This window comes from Chinchilla lanigera, unplaced genomic scaffold (genome assembly GCF_000276665.1).
Source record: "Chinchilla lanigera isolate Chin_1 unplaced genomic scaffold, ChiLan1.0 scaffold00038, whole genome shotgun sequence".
NCBI classification, from domain to species: domain Eukaryota; kingdom Metazoa; phylum Chordata; class Mammalia; order Rodentia; family Chinchillidae; genus Chinchilla; species Chinchilla lanigera.
The window spans coordinates 3,310,625-3,335,541 of record NW_004955439.1 but is presented as its reverse complement, the minus strand read 5'-3'; the positions used below and the strand labels follow the sequence as shown (position 1 = coordinate 3,335,541).

Below are 24,917 nucleotides of genomic sequence, written 5' to 3'. Positions count from 1 at the left end.
GAGATGGAAAAGCAGGCTTTTCATGGCCCTACTTGTAATTGGGGCTGAAGTCACCCCCAGAAATCCCCCCATTTGCCTTTGACATTTGGGTCTGTCCATTTTTCTTAAGAGATCTAGTTCAGGGAAGTATAACTTTCCAGAAATCATCCATTATCATCTTCATTAGATGAGCACACTGAAAGCTCTTACAAAAGGTTATGTGTTTCAGTTGTCTGGCAGGGAGGGGCTGCACTAAGTTTATTAGAATACTTAAAAATGGATAAGGGGGCTTCTTCCTTCCACCACTGTCCTCAGGATGGCAGTGCTGGTGAGAGGAGTGTAAATCTGCATGCCTCCTTCCCTCTATCATCCCAGGACAGGGATGCTGGTGAGTGGAATGTAAATCCATACTCTTTCCATCCTCCATTGCCCTAGGACAGTGGTACCACTGGGAGGAGACATCTGGAGGAACAGACACCCTTTAGGAAAGCTTCCACATTAGTGGTAAGGCTATCTAATATTAGAAATCTAAAAGCATCAACACAAAAACCAAAATAAAATAGAAAGAAGAAAATGACAAGACAAAAATGCAAAATGTAATCCCAAATGCCCAGCCTACCCAGAAGTCCAGAACACAAAGAGGTGGAGTAAATTGGAAGCCAACAAATGGTACTCTCTGAAATGATAGCAGCAGAATTGGAAAAATGCAAGGGAGAGGCCATAGAAAAAATAATCCCAAAGGTGCAAAAAGAAATGATTATCAAACTAAAAGACATCAAAGCAGACACAAATAAACAAATAGAGGAGCTCAGGAAAGTGATGGAAACCATGAATGATAAATATAGACAAGAAATGGGATCAATGAAGCCATTCCAAACAGAAATGAAATAGATTAGAAACTCCACTGAAAGTGTACATAGCAGATTGAATGAAGGTGAGGATAGAATATCAGATCTAGAAGACAGGAACATGACCATTATCCAAGAAAAGAAAGATATTTTAAAAATCACAAAAGACCATGAGAAATCTATCCAAAAGCTAAAGGATGAAGCAAAGAAGAACAGCATAAGATTCATTGGAATCAGTAAGAAAGCTGTAGACAGTGCAAAAACTATTACAAACCTCTTCACAGAAATAATAGCAGAAAACTTCCTAAACACGGATAAAGAATTTGACATATAAATTAATGAAGCATGTAGAACTCCAAATAGTGATAAGCAAAATAAATCTACACCAAGCCATATAAAAATCAAGATTCCAGAAACTCAGCATGAGAACAAAATATTAAAAGCAGCTAGAGAAAAGAAACATATTACCTATGAAGGAAAGCCCATCAGAATGACGGCAGACTTCTCAACACAAACCCTCAAATCAAGGAGAGCTTGGAGTAAGGTATTTTAAGCTCTAAAGGAAAACAGTCTTCAACCCAGACTGATACCCCACAAAACTATATATCAAAATTGATGGAGAAATAAGATACTTCCCTGATGTGGAAAAAAATTTGTGACCACCAAACCAGCTCTACAGAATGCTTGAAGGACATATTAGAAAGACATAACTAAGACCACAAATGCATGAGCACCAGTAGAAAGGAACCACCAGGTAGGGCAAACAGTCAAACAGAGCAAAGACAGGGAACAAACAACAGGGAATCAACATGAATAAGAAAAGCAAATGCATATAAGTTATAACTATCAATGTAAATGGTCTCAACTCACCAGTCAAAAGAAACAGACTGGCAGACAGGATCAAGAAGCAAGATCTGACAATATTCTGCACTCAAGAAACACATTTAATCCAAAAAGAAATTGATAGATTAAATGTCAAAGGATGGAAAATAATTCTCCACACCACAGGAACCCAGAAAAAAGCAGGGGTAGCTATTCTATTTGCAGACAATGCAAACTTTAAGGCAAAACTGATCAAAAGAGACAAAGAAGGTGACTACATACTCATTAAGGGAAAACTCTAAGAAGATATAACAATCATAATATTTATGCACCCAATACAGGGTCACCCAACTACATAAAACAAATTTTAATAGACATGATAAACCAAATAAGCACTAACAAAATTGGAGTGAAGGACCTTAATACTCCACTTCTGCAAGTGGATAGATCAATTAGACAAAAAATCAACAAAGAAATATTAGAATTAAACAGAGCCTGTGAATAAATGGACTTAGTAGATGTCTATAGAGTGTTCCACCCCAAAACATCAGAATGCACATTCTTCTCAGTTGCATAAGCCCAAGTAGGGCTTGATATTCCTTACTCCAAAATAGATCATATATTAGCTGACAAAGCATGCTGAAGCAAATGTAGAGGAATTGAAATCATCCCATGCATACTATCTGACCATAGCACAATGAAACTGGAAATCAACAACAAAGGACACTGCAAGAACTACATTAGCACATGGAAATTAAACAACACTCTTCTGAACAACCAGTGGGTCACAAAGGAAATTCAAGATGAAATGAAACAGTATATACAATTAAATGATAATGCCCATACAGCATACTGAAACTTATGAGATGCAGTGGAAGCAGTCCTACAAGGGAAATTTATAGCGATGAACTCACAAATCAGGAAAACAGAATGAGTTCAAATAAACAACCTCATGTTGAAACTCAAATTTCTAGAAAAAGAAGAACAAATCTAACCCAAAGCTTATACAAGGGAGGAAATTATAAAGATAAGAGCAGAAATTAATGTAATAGAGACTAAGAAAACAATACATAGATTTAATAAATCAAAAAGTTGGTTCTTTGAAAGAATAAATAAATTTAATAAACCATTAGCCAACCTCATCAAAAAGAGGAAAGAACACAAGTTCAAGCAATTAGGAATGAAAAGAGGGAAGTCACAGCAGATCCCTCAGACATCCAGGAGATCATCAACACCTACTCTGATAACATATATTCTAATAAGATGGAAAACAAACAAGAGATGGACAGATTCCTAGACACAATCGAATTGCCAAAACTAAATCAAGAAGATATAAAAATTCTAAATAAACTAATATCAGTGAAATTGAACATTGAAAATTAAAAACTGAACATTGAAAATTAAAAATTTTCCAACAAAGAAAAGCTCAGGCCATGATGGATTCACTGTTGAGTTCTATGAAGAAGTTAGAGAAGAACTGATGCTGTTGATGCTGAAACTCCTTAAAGAAATTGAAAGGGATGCAGTACTCCCAAAATCATTCCTGGAAGCAAGTATTGCTGATTCCAAAACCAGAGAAGAACTCAACCAAGAAATCTCCTTAATGAACATTGATGCAGAAATCCTTAATAAGACACTGGCAAACAGAATGCAGCAAATCATCAAGAAGATTATACATCAAGACCAAACAGGATTCATCCCAGGTATGTAGGGATGGTTCAACATATGCAAATAAATAAATGTAACACACCATATTAACAAGACCAAAGATGACCATCACAACATCATCTCAACAGATGCAGAAAAAGCATTTGACAATGTCCAATACCCATTCATGATAAAAATCCTACAGAAAATTGGAATAGATGGTCTTTACTTCAATCGTATAAAAGCCATCTATGACAAACCAACAGCTAACATCATATTAAATGGTCAAAAACTGAAAGCTTTCACTCTAAAATCAGGAACAAGCAAAGATGTCAATTATTACCACTCCTGTTCAATATAGTTCTGGAAACATTAGCCAGAGTAATTAGACAAGAGGAAAAAAAATAAAAGCAATAAAGGTAGGAAAGGAAAAAGCTAAATTATCATTATTTGCAGATGACATGGTACTTTACATAGAAGACCCCAAAAACTCCACCAAAAAACTTGTAGATCTAATATCCAAGGTCAGTAGTATAGTGAGATACAAAGTCAACACTCAAAAATCAATAGCATTTCTGTACATAAGCAACAAACTCAAAGATAGAGAAATTAGGGAAATCAGATCCTTTATAATAGCATCCAAAAAAAAAAAATGAAATACTTAGGGATCAGTCTAACAAAGGAGGTAAAAGATCTGTACAGTGAAAATTACTGTACCCTTAAAAAAGGAGATTGAAGAGGACATTAGAAAATGGAAAGATACCCCTTGCTCTTGTAGAGGATGAATTCTTTAAGAAATTTATATGGAAATTTTCACATTTCCATAGTGAAAATGGCCATACTCTCAAAACTACTATATAGATTTAGTGCAATCCGAATCAAAATACCATTAGCACACCTCACAGATTGAGAGAACATTCTTAACATTAATTTGTAACCAGGGGCTGGGGATTTAGCTCAGCGGCAAAGCGCCTGCCTGGCAAGCGCAAGGTCGTGAGTTCGGTTGCCGGTACCGGAGAAAAACCAAAAAAAAATAACAAAAAAAAAAAAAAAAAATTTGTAACCAGAAAAGACCTAGAATAGCAAAAGAAATTCTGGTCAACAAAGGCAATTTAGGGGGCATCACAATCTCAGACCTGAAATTATACTACAAAGCTACTGTGATAAAGTCAACATGATATTGGACAAAAAACCAGGTCTGAGGATCAGTGGAACAGAATAGAAGATACAGATACAACCCCAAACACACTCAGCCACCTTGTCTTTGACAAAGGAACCCAATATGTTCACTGGAAGAAAGTCTCTTTAATAAATGATACTGGAAAAACTAGCTTGCCCCATGCTGAAGACTAAAACTAGACCCATGTCTATCACCATGCACTAAACTAAAGTCAGAATGGATCAATGAACTAAATATTAAAATAGAAACACTAAATTTATGGCAAGAGAAAATAGACAGAAATCTTGAAGACATAGGCATTGGCAGAGACTTTCTAAACCAAACCCAGACTGCAAGTCTGGAAATAATACAAAGAATCAGGAAATGGGATCTCACCTTATTAAAAAGCTTTGGCACATTGAAAGAAATCACCAACAGAGTGAAAAGACAATCCACAGAGTGGGAAAAAAATTTATCCAACAGACCCTCAGGGAAGAAAATTTAAAATAGGTTGGGGGAAAAATAGAGAAATAGAGGAAGAGAAAGGGAATAGAAGCAAGGTTGGAGGATGAATGAAGATTATGTAAGCTTTGGGAATTGGTGAAGAAGACAGGAGGGAAAGAAAGAATGAGAAACAGAAACAAGAACAGAATAAAATAACAACGAACTAGAAATAACATTCTCACTTGCATAAAAAGAACAAAAAATCAAGAAAAAAATAGAAAAAATAAAAAAGCAAAGAAAGGAAGAAAAGCAGAAAAAATGTATCCACTTTAGGATGTGTCTCCATTGTCACTGGTTGACAGAGGGGGCAAACAGAGCCCATACTCTTCTTGATTGATCCCTGTATGCCAGCAGGAGAGTTATGGTGGTGGTGGATAATCTCAGCAAATCTGGGCCTTTAGTTCCACTGAAGTTCAGGCTGCTTCTGTGAGGCTGGGATCTAGGTTTTTTTAGCCCACAACACTGTTTCCTGCTGGTTTGAACTCGGCTCCCCAACCTCCTGCTGGCTTGAACTTGGCTTCAGCTCACCCTGACACTTAGAACTGCTAGATAGAGGCAGCTTGGAGCTGCTCTGAGTCCTAACTTCAGTTGGCCCCTTTCCAAAATGGCTACTGTCAGTTGCCCTTTCCCAGTGGGGGATGGGGTCTGAACCCAAATAACTCACTGGCCGGTGTAGTCCACAGGGTCCACTGCTCCTTTCCAGTGGTGCATTTCTCCATCGAGGCCTTTGGAGTTGCCAGTAGTTACCATGCCTCTATAGGTTAGAGAGCCCCTCCCATGCCACGAGTTGAGGCTCAGAAGGAAAGCACTGCTTGACATCTCCCTCTTCTGTGTTGTGGTCTCTCTCTTGGCTCTCTTCATGGGCTCTAATTCTTGCTGCAGGTCCTTGCTGGATCCTGGGGACCCACTTCCCTTCTGCTTCTCTCCCTTTCATTAGTATATTTCAGTGTCTGGATTCCAGATATTGGAGAGCATGTTTCTGTGTTGCTCATGATTCTACTCTTTCCAGAAGTCAAGAAGATTGTTTTTACCAGCCTTCCTGTTGTGCTTTTTGGTTACTTCTCTCTGAGTTACTCAGGCTGATGTTTAGTAGGATGCACCAAAAAATACCATCCATTTCCAAGCCTAAGTTGATAAGAATCTAGGAAATAAAAATATCTTTTAAGTCAAAGATTTTGTTTCCCTGGCCCAACTTGTGTGTGTCTGGAGGTTAGATGGGAGGAGGTAATGTTTATTAGACTAACACATTTGGAGAAATTTGAATTCTGGGCTGGTCTTCTAAGGAGATCAACTGGAAAGTTGCTTCTCAGGTATGACTTCAGGGTTCCCAAAAGCCTTTAGACTCAAAAACAGTGTCCATTGGTCAACACCCTAAGGCTTAGAATGCCACCACCAAAGTCACTCCTTTGGTGAAGGATTTGTGTTAAGAATGGAAATTTCTCTGAGACAGCACAACATCCCCTTGCCCTATTCCTTTCAGAGAGGCCGGGGGAGGACAATGACACCCAGCACAAGGTAAAGGTAGGACTATAGGTGGGGACAAGAATGCCCACCTGTCCAGAGGAAAACAGTGGAAATGGTACACTCAACCATGGAGACCTCACAATTTGCTTTATGGTAAGATTCAGTAGATATGATCATTGGTCATTTATGTTTGGGAACAGATTCCTAGAACTTATAGGCCAGGCTTTGGAGTCAGGCAAAGCCATGCTTGCACTTGGCTGCATTCCTAGTATGGCTTTGATCACTTGACCTCTCTGTTCTAGGTCTTTAAGTGTTAGAATAGTGAGAGGCACGTGACTACCACTCAGGAAGACACTTTCCCATCCATTTTCTGTTCAGTTTTTATTTTTATGTTTTTAGAGTAGATACATATCTTGTGCCTTTTGGTGGGAGGCAGTATTGGGGATTGAGCCTAGGGCTTTGGCACTGAGATACTTCTCAAGCCCTTTTTCACTTTTAAATTTTAAGACAGGGTTTCTCTAAGTCACAAAGTTGCCCAGGTTGGCCTTAAATTTGTAGTCCTTCTGCTTCAATCTCCCAGAGTGCAGGGATTTTAGGCATGCACCACTATGGCTGGCACATCTCATGCCTTTTCTCTAACGTACAAATAAATAGTAATGCAGGCATTTGCTGAGTTGAGTGAGATGTACGCTTTGATGGTATTTGATCATTGGATGGAAGAGAACAAACAAAACCATTCATAGACACGTGTGGAAACTTGACTGAGAAGATGAAATGACATTCATTGGCTTTTGGCAACCAGAGGTACTACGCCTCGCCCTTTGTTCATCTTATTGAAGCTCCTTGATGGATTTTAATGGCTCTGTTTATACTGGACTGATGTGTCCATTTGAATGTGGGCTCCTGTGTGAATTACAGATTGTCTGATGCTGTATTCAAGGATAAATACAAGGCTACTATGGCTTGTATAAATCTCCAAAGGCCCATGTGTTAAAACGTTACTCTCCAACCTGTGGAGCTTTTGGCAGATGGTGGAACCTTTAGGAGGTGGGGGTAATGAGCCATTACCCTTGGGTCATTGGGAGGTGTTTGAAGGTAAAAGTGGGACTCCAGTCTCTTTCTCCCTCTCTCTTGTGCTTCCCAATCACAGTGAGGTGAGTAGCTTTGCTCTAGTATGTGTTCCTACCATGATGAGCTGCCTCATCACAGATCCAAGAGCATTGGAGCCAATTGATTATGTACCAACCCCCCCAAACTGTAAGCCAAAATAAACATTTCCTCTTTCTATTTTTATGGTACCAGGGATTGAACCCAGAACATTTGCACTGAGCTATATACCTAGCTCTTTTGTATTTTTTATTTTGAGACAAGTTTTCACTAGTCACTAACTTGCCCCAGCTGGGTTCAAACTTGTGATCCTCCTGCATTAGACCCCCAGAGTCCTGGGATTACAGGCATGTAGGCATGCCAGCAGCCTTTCCTCTTTATAATTTAATTATATTGGGTGTTTTGTTATAGTAAGTTGACTTAACACAAAAGCAGAGCAGGGAAGAAAAATGAGTATATTTATAGATTGTTCTTTCAGGTATCAGTAATGCGTCTGATCAATAGTAAATCATTTTTTGGTGTAAGTTTCTGTGGACTGACTGAATCACCAGTATGTGGCAGTATTTGGATTTTATAGGTCTCATATTTCACGCTATTCAAGAACAGATTTTTCTTAAGAGAAATTTAGAATTGAACTGGAAAGAAAAGCATTCTTCACATATTCATTCACTTTCTTTCTTGGGAAAAATTACACACCCATACTTTCATTTGCAATTTTGGGTATCTTGCTTTGCTTCTTTTGGTCCAGGTGAGATGTTGAATTCCTGTGAAGGATTCCTGCTGAAGATTTTTTTTTTTTTGCAGAAAAGCAGGGGTGAAAGGAAATTATAAAAAGGAGCCACAGTGGTTCATTTTAAATGCTCAGGAAGTGACTGGCATGGTGTTTCTGTAGTCTTCAGTGTCAGATTGCTTTACCTGTGGTTTTTCCATCACAGGGTTACAGGAGCCATGCATCTGGAGCTGGGTGGGAAAGCTCTGTGGACTTCGGTCTATGCCCATAGTCAACATTGCCTTTGCAATAGGCATCTTTTCTCTAGTGCCTTAAAACCATCCAGTTCAGACTCTTAATTCATAATTTGTGTCTCTCCAAAGAATTTTCTTAGGGGTTTTCTCCACTGCCAATTGTTTTACTCCAGATGCAGTGGGGCAATGCTGAGAGGAATGATCAATGCATGTTAGACTCATCTGTTTATTCCATTCAGAATTTTCATTCAGTATTAAAGTCACATACTAACCAATGTGTGTGCCATCATGGAACATTCTTCTCTTTCTTTAATGAGATTCCAAATACATTTTCCTTATTGTTACTAAGCCTCTCTTCTTTTTCTCTCTCTCTCTCTTTCTTTCTTTCTTTCTTTCTCTTTCTTTCTTTCTTTTTCTTTCTTTTTTCTTTCTTTCTTTCTTTCTTTCTTTCTTTCTCTCTTTTCTTTTCTTTTCTTTTCTTTTCTTTTCTTTTCTTTTCTTTCTTTCTTTCTCTTTCTTTTCTTTTCTTTCTTTCTTTCTTCTTTCTTTCTTTCTCTCCTTCTCTCTTTCTTTCCTCTCTCTTTCTTTCTTTTGGTGATTTTTTCTTTTCTGAGAGTGCCTTGCATCATTTTCAGATCCAAGTTTACCAAAAGTCTGTTTGACTGTTGCATGAACATTTAGCATATATTACATTATCATGCATTACAATATCGGTTACACAGTGCACTGAGAGTCTTTGACAAAACATTCTGTTTCACTCTGGTACATTTGAAAACCAAAAATTACTTTTAGAACTGCACAACTGAAGATAAAAAGTGTTATGTGCTTCTTAATAACTTATCTTTCCTCTGGGACACAATATAGAAGCATTTAAATTAGGTATATGTATATAAAAACAGTTTTACTTCCCTGTCAAGTAGGTGATGATTTTGGTTTGCTTTATTTTTTGTCAAAATGAACACTTCTGTTTTCCCACTTTGAATATAATAGGTACTCTTTTTAATCATGACAGTTATGTTATTCTTCTTAAAGGTTTTTTAGAGATTGTTCAGTTTATGATATAGAATACTAAAAACTTATTAGTATATAATATAAGCATGTCTCTGGAGGAGATGTCAATTATTCATCTGTTTTTCTTGCACTGACATGCCAGTGTAATCAAGACAGAGAATGCCTGGAGTTTATTTTGATTTGTTTCACTGTTGGTTTAAATTTACCACCCATGGTTATCCAAAATATATAAGAGCATGTGGGTTTGGTATGTTTGTTTTGCTGTCATATTGTAACAATATGCAAACATGACTGTACTTAGTCTTTAGGATCAGACAGATCTAATGTCATTTAGTCTTTTACTAACAATATCAGAGAACATTCAAAAAAGTTCTTTTCCCAACCTGCCATTGCCACAAGTTGATAGCTGCACCTTTTGCATAGTTGACCACCCACTGAAGCCAAGGCACGTGAAACTGCTGTCCACTAAAATGGGCCTGAAAGTCACATGGGACCCACCTAAAGATGCTACCAGTAGACCTGTGGAGCATTACAACATTGCCTATGGGAAGTCACTGAAAAGTCTTAAGTACATCAAAGTGAATGCGGAGACATACTCTTTCCTTATTCAGGATGTGGGTAAGTGACACTATGATCTTGTCCCCAGTCAGAATTAATTGTGCACCAACATTCTCAGTTACCTGCTTAGGATAACTATTTGTGAGGCAGAGTGGCTGGGCTAGAGGTACCAGTGATTTTTTTGGGAACCAGTAATCAACTTCTGAGTCTCATCATGAGACTATTGGTTGGTGGGCTTATCTTTTCCCCAAGCTTCTCATTCATGCATTTGAACTAAGTATTCTGCTTTTCAAATTGAAGTAGCAACCTTTTTTTTTTAGTTTCCGAATGTGCTTTGGAAAATATATTGGTCCTATGTTTTCATCCTGGCTGACCCTTGAACAACATGGGTTTGAACCAAGGGGGTCCACTTACATGTGGATAGTTTTTGGAGATTTTGCAATGATTTGAAAAAACTTGCAGCATAGCCACAGAGCTTAGAGATATCAAAAAATTGAGAAAAAGCTGAATATTTTATGAGCTCATAAATATATAGAGATAATACTCTGTTATCATTTATTATCATAAAATCTGCACAAATCTATAAAGAGCTGAAACTTGGCAAAACTTATGCACAAATTCACAACCATATACAGCACCCTTTTCAGTAGATAAAAGTGTGAACAAGGGTAAAGATGAGATATTAAACCATAACTGCAGGACTCTGCAGTTTCACCTGTTCTTCTGTCCCACCTCTTGGCGGTGTGCAGTGAGCTCAAGTGTTGGCAAATACTCACTTAAAATGCTCCCATTTGATGATGATTTTCACTTCCTCGCTAAATTGTATGTCACACAGGAAAGTGATTTTTGGTCTTTGCTTATCTTTCTCCATATAGTACACATATATAATACACATGTGTGTTACTCAACTGTTTATGTTATCAGGAAGGCTTCAGGTCAGCAGCAGTCTCTTGGAAAACTTTTGGGAGGAAAAAGTTTTATGCAGTCTTTTGACTGCACAGAAGATGATACCCCCAATCCCTGAGTTGTTCAAGGATCAACTGTAGCGTGTCCCCATAGAGGTGTGTGTAGAATATCATGCTTAGCTACATCCAATTGAAGATGTAACTTTTATGCCCATTTGAATTTTATTTTAATCTGATTCTGGAAGTTAAATGTATTTAAAATCTCATCTCCATGTATATTGTTTTGTAAGTGCTGGTGCAAGTGGTTTTGGACTTAGGCTCTGGTTGTTCCTCTGCATCTTATTTCTTCTACTTTTGATTCCTATAGCTTGAAACTACATTGATCCTGCCATCATGTTGGGATCCGATCATTTGGTGAATTGTGAGAACTCACAGAGGTCAGCGTAGAGAAAAATGGGTGCCCTTTGTACCATGTTATGTTCTGATCCTTCAGTGGATCATGACCACCAGCTCATGGCTCCTCAACATTGACCTAAGCTGTAGCCCTCCACCTCTTGCGCTGCAATATTAATTTTTTTCTGAGTAACGGAGCAGGAAGTTTATAAAAGCGAGATAAAGGAGCCTAGGTTCCCTTTCTCCTGACTTCAGCTGCATTTCTCTGAATCTCTTTCGGGGCCTCTCAAAGTCCAGCTGTGAGGTTAAACGGAGATTCCATCAGACTGAAGACATGAGTAGGGTCATATTTACTCAAGCCTTAGGTTATTATGATTGCTGCAGAGAAGGAAAACAGGCAGACAGAGAGATGTAGAATTCACTAGAAAACAAATGGTGTCTCTCAGTCAACTTTCTGCATTAACTGTATGGGTCTCAAAGACATATAGATTACATTTCTTTGAAATACAAATACCCTGTCAGTGAAGAGAGTGCCTGGTGAAGCACAGTTTTGCCTTCTCTCTGAACCCTTTTCCATTAGTCCAATAGGTTGTGCCAAGCCTCAGATTCCACCAGGCCCTGCAAGTGTCATAGATGGCGTCAGTCCAGTCACTGGTCCTTTTACTCAAGCTTGAGAACTGAGTGAGGTTTTGTTGAAGGAACACTCCCCACTTAGAGAAATGTTATCATTCTGCCTTTGAGAGAGCTCTTATCTCACCCTTTATCCCCTCCAATGGCTACAAACTTTCTTCTCTTCATAGAATTGGCAGCTCATCTACCTGTCAGAAGATAACAATTCATTTTGAGGAAAGCTGGTGCTATTAGAGATTTGCTTTGCAAATGTGCAAATTCAGGGTGTGCTTTTTTTGTACCGTGGTGTCTTGATTTCCCTTTGAATTCCAACATTAGAAGCTCATCTGAAGACACTACTGCTATTTGACCTTGACCCTGAGACAAAAGTAAGAAAATAAAGCCCAATTATTGTAAGCTTTCAGAAAAATATTTCTTTTAGATTTTTTTTGAAATAGTAAGAAACAACCTGTTCACATAGCCTGGGGGACATTTTACTGTAAAAAGTATCATAAAGCTTTATGAAGAGTTCCCGTGTGCTATATTCTATAAGTCACAATGACATTTCTTTTTCTTCCTGGAGATTGCCATTTGGAGTTTCTATGGAAATAAACTATCACCTATAGTTTTTGACCTGTATGTTCCAATACTAATCACCAGACTAAAGTTCCCATCCCTTACATTGAGTTCACATTAAAAACATTAAAATCTCCTTTATTGTTTCTTTGGAAATTCAGATTTGTCACACATGCCATATACTTATACTAAACAAAGTTTGTTTTCTTTAGGTCAGGCATGTTTCAGTTGCATAAAAATGTTAGTGGCTTTAGTAAAAAACAAAAACAAAGTTATTATTAGACTTGTCACTTAGGTAAGATTTTCATATATGGTTATAACTACAATAAGGCGATGGTTAGTGAATCAAACTGTGTCATTCTTGGAGATTTGAAACAGTGGCTTGATATAAACCATGTGTTTCAGAGCCGGGGGTAGTGTACTTTGTGCTGGTTACTGCAGAAAACCACAATGGAATGAGCCGTCCAGTTTACAGAGCTGAAAGTCCACCTGGTAAGTCTTATCTAGAGTTTGAAGGCTGTGGTTTTGGTACTTAGGTTGGGAGAGACCTACCTCCTTACTTCTTCAAATCAATATAAACTTAGAATTGCTAAAGGATTCCTGAAAGAGAATATTTTAGACTCAGCAAGCCAAAGGATGGAAAAGTAGGAAAGACTTATTCCTCTTTTAACAGTTGTAATGTAGATCATAAGCATTTTGCCTGAGATATTTTAGTACTCACTAAAATAAACTTTTTGCAGAAGACCCAAAAGACATATTGTCCCTAAAGCCTGAACAGATATCCTTGAAGACTGTTGAAAAGATCATTTACCTAATCATTAAGGATGCACTGAAATATGGAAAGTCCAATCATCCTTGTTTCTAACTATCAAGTTGCATTTTCCTAATTTAGGAGGTGAATGGATCAAGATTGATGGTTTTCCCATTAAGGGTCCAGAACCATTTAATGAAACCGTCACAGGTACTACTTGCTCATTCGGTTCATGTCTTCACTGAAGCAACATCTTGCAAGACGGATGTGCTTCTGTCACACACATGTGCTCACAAACTTTCATTTTGTTTCATCGCTAAACTAACACACATGCCACACAGTCCTGGTCAGTTAGCATTTTGCTTGCTCGTTGCCATTGTCACTCATTTTGTGTCATTCCTTGGTGTCTTCACTGGTGAAATGTCTACGTTTATATTTGGGGAGACTGTCACTCTGTTGCCAGGCAAATATGGTGGTTGAGATGGTAGTACTGGCCTGATAAGGATTTTTCCAACTCTTTTACCTGTGAAGGGCATAAATGAATGGGAACCATAAAATAGCAGCTTGTATTGGCTAATATGTTGCACCAAGTCTTGTTCTTTTTTCTGATAACCTTGGGGTATTTTGTGATATGTTAGATACCTGCCTTCCATCTCTGCTCCATATTTGTACATATGTGCGTTTTATCACTTAGATGTTGATGTTGTCTGGTCATGTTGTTTTACTTATTGAGAGAAGTGTTGACATTTCTTGTGTGTTGTTTCTTGACTATATTTAATTGATGATGAAAAAATAATGCACGATGAATGTAGTTATTTCAGAATATGTTCAGGCAGTATCCCACAGGCAATATGGGGAGGAGTTATGTTTGATTTCCAACTGCTGTGTGTATAAGTACATCAGTGTGGTATTATTGTTGAGCAGAAGGTGAGTATGTTGGAACTAAGGGCCATAATATGCTCCTCAGGTCGATTTTCCTGCTTTAGAGAGTTCTCATACTCCTTTTCACATAAAAAGTGGTAGAAGAACAAAGTAATCAGAAAAGAAAATGGCTTTGGGGAAAGGTGGCATGTTCTTGCTAGGACATGTGGGCATTGAGATGACTATGGGGTGTTATAATGGACTTATCTTGTAGGTGATTGAAGAATGAATGAAAGTTGGAAGAGAGAAATGAGAGACACGGATTTAGGAAGCATGTTATAGAGTGAGAATTGAAGTAGGAGAGGATTAGGGGAGAGAGAGAGAGAGAGAGAGAGAGAGAGGGAAGGAGGCCAAGGATCAAACTTGGAAAACACTCCTCTGTCATCTACAAGGGTAATGTTTCAAGAACCCCAAGAGATCCCTGAAACCGCAGATAATACTGAACTCTATAATATGTACCGATCTATGATAATTTCTAAGTTATAAATTCAGCATACTAAGAAATTAATACCAATAACTAATGATAAAATTGTTATAACTATACACTATAATAAAAGTTATGTCAATGTGATCTCTCTTGCCCTTTCTCAGAATAGCTTACTGTATGGTATTCATGCTTTTTCTTGTGATGGTGTGAGATACAATGCATGCATGATGAGGTGAATTAAACTGGATGATGTAGGCATTGTGTTGCAGCATTAAGCTACTACACCAGTGTTACTTGGACAAAAGTACTCTGGCTACTGTGACAGTTAATCTGATGCACTAGAAGCTACTAAGTGACTAACAAGAGTGTAGCATATTTATCAGGGCTATGCTAGACAGAGGGGTGATTCATGTCCTGGGCAGGATGGAGGGAGATGACATGAGATTTCATGTGCAGAATAGTATACAGTTTAAAACTTATATTTATTTATAGAATTGTCCATTTAATATTTTGGGCCACTGTTGACTGTCAGTTATTGAAACCAGGAAAGCAAAGGGGTGGTAGAGAGCCTACTGAGCAACTAAGAAATGTGCAAAACAGGAAAGGATGTTTATTTCAGAGGTCTTTCCTCCTGAATACACACATACACATATACTAAGACATATGTAAATATTTTACTGACAAGTGTACATGCTTTGCACTTGAGTCTTATATTTTGTATTATAAGGGATCATTTTGTTTTTATAACCTTCCTGATAAAGATTTCTTTATGATACTGGTTTTGGAAGAAGTAATTTTCTTGCTTTTTCATTGGTAATTATTTTCTCAGGTTAATGGAAATGTGTGCCTATGTGAGGGTGTGTAGCATGGTGCACACACGCGTGCATGTGACCTTTCTGAGGCAAGCATGACAGAAATTGTGGGGGCCAAGGATTGGGGACGCTCATGCTGCAACTCATTGTTGGTTTCCTATACCATGAAACTATTTAAAGTCTCTTTGCAGAAGTTTTTGCAGGCTTTGGTTGCCAAAGCATTCTGCTATAATATACTGTGCTCCATTTGTTGTATATTATGATAGAAAGGTACTAGGAGAAATTGCTAGCTGAACCCATTTGCAGCATATGATAAAAGATAGGGCTTTAAGAACAAAGCCAAACTACCCATGAATGTCTAGGCTGCCTACACTTGGTTAAAAATGCTTCAGGAAAAAAAATCACATTTCATTGTTAGTGACAATAATGATAATTTATAAAAAATTATTAAATTATTGACATGTATTTATATAGATTTTGAAACTTGGAAAATATGCCATGTTGTTGTTCTGAGTAATTAAATATATGATCATTTCGTCAAACTAAAGTTATTCAGAAATTCCACATACTCATTCACAGGAAGAGGTTTGTCCTAAAAAATGCAATATCAGCATCATCACCTGGAATGAGACACAGAGGCTTTGTTAGTGCATCTATTTGCATCTCTGTTCTTCTACAGCTTTCTTTGAAGCTGAGGGAATCAGTGCATTATTTTACCGGAAGCAAGGATTTCAGTTCAAATTCCATATTTCCTTTTGTTGCATTAAACCTATTTGGATCAAATTATCTTTACTTAAAAATAGAAATTCTATTACTTCATTCAGCCCTTCAGTGCCTGTGCTTTTCCAGGTTCAGATTCTTGTGCTAGAGATGCGTGGGGAACAAGATGAACAAGGACTCACCTGATCCAAACTCATCTTCTAGAGGGAAAGAGAACCAGTAAATGAAGATAGTGCAAATAGCCTATTGGGTTGCTGGGGCAGCCATAACAAAGTACCACAGACTAGGGTGGGTGTGGGGCTTAAGTAACAGAAATTTGTTTCCAATGGATCTGGAAGGTAGAAGTCCAAGACTCAGGTGCTGGCAGGGTTGGTTCCTCTGAGGCCTTTGTCCTTGGCTTCTAGAAGGCTGCGTTCTTGCTGTGTCCTCACATGGCCTTTTCTCTCTGAGTATGCACCTTTGATATCTTTGTGTGTCTACATTTCCTGTTTTTATAAGGACATCAGTTGGATCAGATTAGGGCCCACCTTAATGGTCTCATTTTATTAACTCTTTAAAGACCCTAACACCAGATATTGTCTCATTTTGTGGTTACCTGAGGTTAAGACTTCAGTGTATGAATTTTTGGAGGGAGAGGGGGACACAATGAAGCTGAAGACATAATTTCAAATTATTTGAAAAAATATGCTGCACTGTGATATAGAATACGCAGGTGGGAGAATTAGGATTTGGGGAGCCAACATAGTGAGACAAAATAAGGACCTTAGTGGGAAATCATGTGAGAAGGAAGAAGAACATGTTGGAGAATACTTGAGGTGAGCAGGACTTAAGTGACTCTGACTGGACACTCATCCAAATATAAGAATTGTCAGGACTCAGAAATGACAGACCAAGCAAAAATGCAACTGCAGGATGGAAATTTTGGCTTCCTTTTATATAGCTCATCTCGTACCCCTAGTCAGAAAGTTTTCTTTGTATTTAATGTAGAATCCTTCTTGTTGGGCTGTAAACTCTTCCTGTTTTGTCCTCAGGGGAGAAATGTCACAAATCTTCACTTATCAGAATGCTATTATCTAGCATTTCTCCAAACTTTTTTTGATGAGTTATGTTAGCTTCTTTGTGTCTGAATCTGGGGAAACTGGGTCATGCAGAGCTAGGTCCCGGGGTCAAGACAAGGACATGTCCCAGCTTTGCGACTGACCAGTCCATGGACTTGGCTGGGTCAGTTATTTTGCTTTTGCCAACATTTTTATATTGGAAAACATGTTAACTATGTTTGGCTAATTTCAGTTCTGAACACACCAATATCTATTTTTAGTACTTTTAAAAATAGTTTTCTATAAATCTAGTCTTCTGTGCTCTTCTCAATCTGTGAAGCTAATCTAGATTTTTGCTTCTTATTTTCTTTACATTACATTTTAGTTCATGAAGCTTGCTTATTCATTTTTGCATAGCTAAATAGGAGCTCGAACTCAAATTCAGCATAGAAATCACAGTTACTCCTTGGCCATTTCCAATCAGCTTTGGCATGCTGCTTACCTGTGGTCCAGCCACTCCTTTTGTTATTAGGGATACTGACTGGCTGCTAGGCTACCACAGAAGTCCAGTAGCCTGTGGGCACTTGGTTTGTGGTGTGTCTGTTCATATCAGGCATCCTGGACCATGTCAGTCTTGGAAAGGATGACCTATTTAATATTCTCTCTTACTGGTTCCCTATTACTGCCTCCACTCATAGAGCTAGAGTTAGGGATAGAGTTACTCCTACCATGATCTAGAACTGTGAATTCCCTCGTCTGATGACAGTCATCTCACTTCTTCCATTTCTTGCATCATGAGCTGTCTCTCAGACCCTTTTCCTTTGCAGAATCTGAGGCTGCCCCTGGCTTGTTTCATTTTTCTGTCATTGCAGCTAACTCCTGCAGGGCAGCCATCTGACTCTGCAATGCCCCAGTGGCCTGCTAGTTGTGCTACCAGGACTGCCCAGCTGCCTTGTGTTTCTTCTTGGTCATTACTTTGAGAAAAATAAAAGGTTAAGTTGGCCTATGTCTTTATAACTGCCAGAGCTGGTTTTCTGACTTCAGCTGAGCTCTCAAGCTGCTTGGAAATTGTCCTATATGTTCTTGCACAGTTGTCTTTTCTTTCATAGTGGTTGCTGCAAAGGTTTGCCACTCACCCCAAGAAACCTGGCCTTGTCCTGTCTTCTCCCCTTTTGGAGCAGATACCCTTGCTTCCTTTTCCCCTGGGAAAGAAAGGGTCATCAGGTGACATCCCTCATCTTCCTTTGTGACTTCTAAACCTCCATCTCTCCTTCCCTTCTCCTGAAGGAGGTTGTGTGGAGTCATCCCTTCTCTTAATGGCTGACCCTACCCACAGAGAATCTGAGAAGAGCAGGGAAATGGTGGTATGTCACGTTCACCTTTGGTGTCTTCTTCCACCAACCTCCCCAGTACTTAGCCTGAAAAGTTAAAACCTTCTATTGAACAAATTATTTTACACAGAAACAAAGACATGAAAAAAATCAAAATTTGGAATCTTTTTACCGTCTTATTTTATTTTCTGCTGTAAAAGTAGAATACCCAAGTATGGATAATTTGTAAAAAGATCTATTTTGGCTTATGGATCTAGAGACTGGGAAGTCCAAGATTATGGCAATGGCATCTTCTTGGCTTCTGGTGAGGACCTGAAGGTGGAAAGGCAAATGGTACACGTGGAAGAGACAGAATATGAGAGATGAACTTAATTTATGACAATCCTATGAGAGAATTGCTTTGTGTATTCACTAATCCATTCTTGAGGGCTCTACCCCCATGATCAACACTTCCTACAGCATCCCCTCCCCACCCCCAACACTGTCACAGTGAGAAACTCACATTCTAACAAATGAAGCTCTGGAGACACACTCAAACCCCACCACTTCCCTAGCACTCCTTCCATAGAAAATAGCTCTGGGCTAATGAAACACATGTACTCCAAACATATATTTCTTATTTTTCTGTAAGCAGTTCATCAGAAGAAACACCAATTTTCAGGTACATTTTCTTGCCGGTTCATTTATTTTTCTATTTGCCCTGAGAATTCTTACCTGCAGGACTTTCAGCTGCAGCCTTTACCCTGTAGTATTCACTCTTGGATTGCAATGTTTGTCTTGGTTACTTTTCTCTCATTGGTGGGACAAAATACCTGATGCCCAAAATTAAGGAAGGAAAGGTTTAGTTTGCTTACAGTTTGTGGAGGTTTCAGTCCATACTTGGCAGGTTACAAGGCAGAGTGGCACATGGCAAAGGGCTAAAGCTCATGGCGTCAGAACACAGCAAAAGCAACAAGCACAAAAGCGAGGAATGGCCGCAAGCAGCCTCTTCCTCTCTCTTACATATGCAAACTATCCACCCCAGGGCAGGTGTAGCTCTCACACCCATAATCAATCAGACTCTAAAAGCCTGCCCCATGACTGCATGAGGCTTTGGGGGGACACCCAGACACAAACCATAACAATGTTAAACTTACTGAAGTTTGCCACACAATTTCTCACTTTATTTTCACATCACTCTATTATAGCAATAGCCTTTGAAAAAAAGCAGACATGATTTTATTATAACAGTCTGTTTTTAGTAGTGGATTTCCATTTAAAAATTGTCTCAGTTACTTTCTCCTTGCTAAGACATAATGTCTGCTACCCATAATTTAAAGGAGGAAAGGTTTATTTTTGTTTAGTTTGTAGAGGTTTCAACCCTTAGTTTGTTTGTTTCAAGGTAGGGCAGTATGGCAGAGGGGTATGGCAGGCAGGAAGCAGTGAGTTATCAAGGGAAGAGGGAAGAAATGTAATTTTTCTCTTTTTTTTCTTTCCTTTGGATTTTTTTCCAGTACTGGGAATTGAACTCATGACCTTGCGCTTGCCAAGTAGGTGCTGTGCTGCTGAGCTAAATTCCTAGCCCCCGGGAATAAATGTATACACTAGGAAAAGGGAAACTTGTATAAATAATCCTTAATACTAAATTTATTGAGACAGCATGAGATTAACACAAGTTACCTCTACAATTACAAGAGGTGCTCCAAGTGGTAGCCATTAGCTTCCAGACATTTATTAGTATGGAGAACTGCTGAAGTGTGTATGTGTTCTTTTCAAGGACTCTTTCTATATATTTATTTCCAGGTAGCACCTACAGAGACCGCCCTCTTTCTCCCTGGCTTCACCTCTCAATAACACACACATCAGTGGACTAATGCAGTACCACATACCCATGATTCAGTATCACACACTTATGATCCAGTCAACTCCCAAAAGCCCTACATATGAGTGTATGAGGCTTAGGGGGGACTTATAGATATAAACCATAACAAAAATATAGTAATTCTGGATTGCTGAAAATTAAATGGATGCAGGCAGAGAGCTGTACTTCATTTTCTAAATGGAAAATGGGTTAAATTTGACTTATGTGGAAATTGAAAACTCTAAACCCAGTGGCTTGAAACAGCTCCTTCCCTTGTCTGTTGATCTAAGGATGTAAGCTACCAAATTATAATCTCCATAGTTCTGAGGTTTGAGAGTGAAAAAATGCAGGCCTGATGCTGTCAGGTCTCTGATGAGGGCCAGAGCTTCTTATCAAGGATCCCTGCAAATTCAGATGTGAAGCAGTACTTTTTAGAAAGTTCTTAACCTATTCATGTTGTAATTATTTTTTAAATTTTAAATGGTGTGTGTGGGAAATGGTAAAAAACCAAATTAACCAATACTTGTTCTCTAAAACAGTGGTTTCATTGCAGAAAACAACTGCATTGCTTAGTATTCTATTTCCAAATGGAGCAAATACAGCAGGACTTTAGACTAAAACAATAAGCCCAAACAAACAAAACAAACTTCTTAAACTGAGACTTAATTTTCCTTACAATATGTAATGCATCTTCCTCTTACCTTATGTATCAGTAGTCTATGAGGCTATCTCTGTGCTATACTGAGGGGCCCAGAAATGTCAGATGTCTGCCCATCAGATGGTAAGGAGACCAGGAAGGGCTTATTGCTCCCTTTGTTTTCTGTGGCCCTTGTGAATTGCCAGGAGGTGTGGCTGGAAACTGACTCACCACCAGATAGATCCAGGGCGGCAGCTGCTGCTAATTTCCACATCAGGAATGCAGAGAACCTTCACAGCTGGCCACCTGGAGAGCTGCCATTCCCTCCACTTTGTGTTGGGGTTGGATCTAGCCAGGGATGGGGAGCCAGTAGGCTGGGCTCAGGGAAGGGCAAACCCTGAGCTCCTGCTGCATGTGGCATAGCAATGTCTAAGTTGGAATTACAAGGACATCAGCCACTAGCATTAGTCCCTAGGCTTATAGATAAACTACTGCTAAAGATAAGTCACAGAGATTCTAGCCCTGTGGATGCAGTGGCAGAACAGGGAGAGTTCTTTGCTGTCATTAATATAGTGATGACCACCGTCTTCAGGTGACTTGGCATCCTGCAGCCCAGCACAACCTCAATCCTGTATGATGAAAGTGATGACACAGATATTTTTTTGCTGGTATTCCTAGGTTCTTGATATTGATAGTCACTGATATTCACTCACTGTGTTAGGGTCAATAACTAAGATAGCTGCTGACTGACAAGATAACATCCTGAGCTGTCATCAAACAACAGTGATTCTCAGAGCTTTTCAAACCTGGGCCCTCAGAACTTGGAAGGACAGGATGCTGCCAGGAGCCCATGAAGGCATAAGGGAAACTGGCCGCCTCCAACAGTAGGTGTCCTCTTGATGGTCAGGTACTGAAAATGCTATTTTTAACTCTAAAACAAACACCAGTTATTATGGAGCAGTCTACAAAATTCAAACACAATTTTAAGATAAATACAGATTGTGAATAAATTGCCATATTTTAAACTTTAGAAGAATCAATGTTGTTTTCTTTTCAGCTAGGTAAGGCCAGTGAAAAGTCTGAGAAAACTGTTAAGTGGACAGCGATGTGACCATTCATTGGTGAAACAATCAGATAGACCAAATGGATTGAAGCTGAGGGTCTACAGGATGGCTTGAAGTGTTTGCCTTGCTTCTGGGACAGGCATCCTGGATTTCAAGTACCATATTTTGGGACACAAATGGAGAGCTTTGTGCGGCATGTGGAGTTAGCCTCTGGTTACACCATCGTTTTTCATGCTCATTCTGAGTAGGACTTCCCATGGATTCCTCACTGGAGGGTGCCTGGACACCATTGTATGATGCTAAAAAGGAGAAAACAGGGTCTCTGATGTATTCTACAGTTCCAGTGAACTGCAGAAGTTTTAACCTGAAGGCTCTTATGCTGGTTATTTTGTTTTTAAATTTAGTTTTCCGTGCTTTATAAAAGCTTTTAGGATTCACACAATCTGTAACATTAGCAGCTGGCAGTGATCAGCTAGGGGAAGCTCAAGGTCTCCTACCCACTTTTTCTTTTACATCCTATTAAACTTTTAATATCTTCTCTCTTCTCCCAGCTCTGAAACTTCAGGAAAGCCTTACAGACCCCAGGCACTGGCTGAAGGTGCTATTGTAGTGTCTTTGAGGATGATGTGATGTGTGCATGTAACCTATTGCTCTCCTATGGGTTCTGACTATTTCCAAGGACAGGCAGATAGCTGTGCTATTGGTAAGACTTGGCAGGTACTTGGTCTTCATCTGATGGTCATTCCTCAGAGAAGTAGGTACACTTGTAAATGGAAGAGTAATGGTTCAGTGAGTAGATCCTTATGAGATGGGTGGCACTGATTTCCAATGAGCAACCAAATCCCTGGAAGTCTCGCTAACACTTCTGGTGAGCAGTTGTGTGTAAACATTGTGGGCAGGGATTCCTGGTGCAGCACATGAGGTCCTTCAACAGGGACATTCATGAGATACCAAGGATCTTTTCCAAGCATTGGCATTATGCTCATGCCACAGTGCAACTACTGGTAACACCAACATTGCAACCACCAGGAATGTTCAAATCAGTGCTGCAGAGGAGAGAGCTAACACTACAGATCTGACAGCTGATTTCATTGTAGCCTGGGGCCTGTTGCTGCCTGACGGTGAAATGCTGCTTTCACCTTCTTGAGCCTCACTCTCTTTGGGGCCAAAGTTGGTCAGTAGGGTCAGGCATGGTGGTGCACACCTGTAATTCCAGAGAAGGGCAAACCCTGTGCTACTATTGGGAGGCTAAGGCAAGAGGATAACCATGAGTTTAAGGTCAGCCTGGGATACATAGTGAGCTCAAGACCAGGTTAATACAAAGCGAAACCTGTCTCAAAAACAAAAACAAAAGCCCAAACCAAACCAAACCAAACCAAACAAACCAACAAACAAACCAAATATCACAAACACATGTGATCATTGAGTTACTGGAAGGATAAATATTTAAGTGCCTTACACCTGCTAGGTGACACTCTGACAGATGTATTCCAAAATAAAGAAATGACTCCCCTTTTCCTTGTTTTTTTTTTTTTTTTTTTTTTTTTTAAAATAGCTGGGGTTATTTAAAAATAATTCAAAGTTTATTTAGTAGGTAGAAGTATTGAGGTCATGTGTTAGGAAAATGTAGCACTGAAGAGACTACTTAAGGAGTGACTACAGTCATGAGTTGCATAACCACAGGCTGCACATGAGGAGTCATGACTGTGGCCCCATAAGATTATCCTGCCTTGTGATGTCATAGCCATCTTAGTTGGTATAAGTATACTCTATGACATTTGCATGATGAAGTTGTCTGATGCTACATTTCTCAAGATGTGTTAAGCGACATGTTACTGCCCTACAGTAACATGTATCACAGTATTAATACATGTTAACAACACAGTATTGGGTGTGTTGAGGAATATTTTCATGAATCTATTCAGAAATGGTTCGGGAGGGTTATGTGCCAGAATTTGCCAGAAAGAAGGAGCTCATGGCAGATGTATGCTGGTGAAGGTTTGCTATAACTATCCTTACACTGAAGATGTCAGTCAGAGCTGGGCCTGGGCCACAGTTACTCAGAGTATGGTCAGCTAAGCAGATGTCCTATGTCTGTTCTAGCTATGGACAGTTGACCTTTCCTGCTCTTTACTGCATTTGCCTTCCCCTTCTCTACCCCCACTTTCTTCCTTCTCTCATGCTTGCTCTCCTCTTCCTTCTCTTGCTTGTTCACCAGAGTTGCATAGAAGGCCCAGAATCTCAGCTGGTCCTGCGAGAGGTGGGAGACAAGGGTGTGTTTCCACAAGTTCCAGGTGAGTCTGAGGCTCACTAACTTTTGAGTACCTTGGTCCTGGTGTAAGTGGCTGGACTCCCTCATGTCCTGCAGCTCAGTGCTTACAGTTGTGTTAAGGGCTAGTATTAGGGGTGGTGGGGTAACTGCCTAGGCAGAGGTTGAGCATCAAAGGCTAGTGAGTGTGCAGGCAGGCCTGATCTTTTATAGCATGGGAACAGGGATGGGGAATTTCTGTGAAGCTTTGAAGTCAGCACAGTGGACTGTCAGGTTGGTTGGTGGGACAACCCAAGGCTTCTTCATTGTTGTGGATCAACACCTTACAGTCTCCCAAAGACTGCAAATTTCCTGCCAGCCATGCCTGGTTCAAGAGAAAGAGACCAGCAGAGAGGTCAGTCAGGTACTCTTTTATGCCAGTGAATAAGAGCAAGGGCTCAGAGTAATTGATCAAGGTGTCAATAAAGATGATGATTAATGCTTTTAAGTTATGATGCCAAAAAGGTAGAATGTAGACAATTTCATATTTGTTAGCAGATCCTTGTAGACTTAATGTTATAGAT

The 24,917-nt window shown here is 39.3% G+C and overlaps 1 protein-coding gene across 2 annotated transcripts in view; it reads left to right on the top strand.

The window, feature by feature from the left end:
* Fndc1 (fibronectin type III domain containing 1) overlaps nt 1–24,917 on the top strand; it is a gene marked incomplete at its 5' end in the record, with an annotated part of 104,829 nt that overhangs the window by 21,138 nt on the left and 58,774 nt on the right. The window contains 3 exon segments of one of the 2 annotated variants that reach the window (XM_005390511.2): nt 9,928–10,122; nt 12,951–13,037; nt 13,438–13,506. In XM_005390511.2, coding sequence (XP_005390568.2) covers nt 9,928–10,122; nt 12,951–13,037; nt 13,438–13,506 — 351 coding nt within the window. 2 annotated transcript variants of the gene reach the window in all.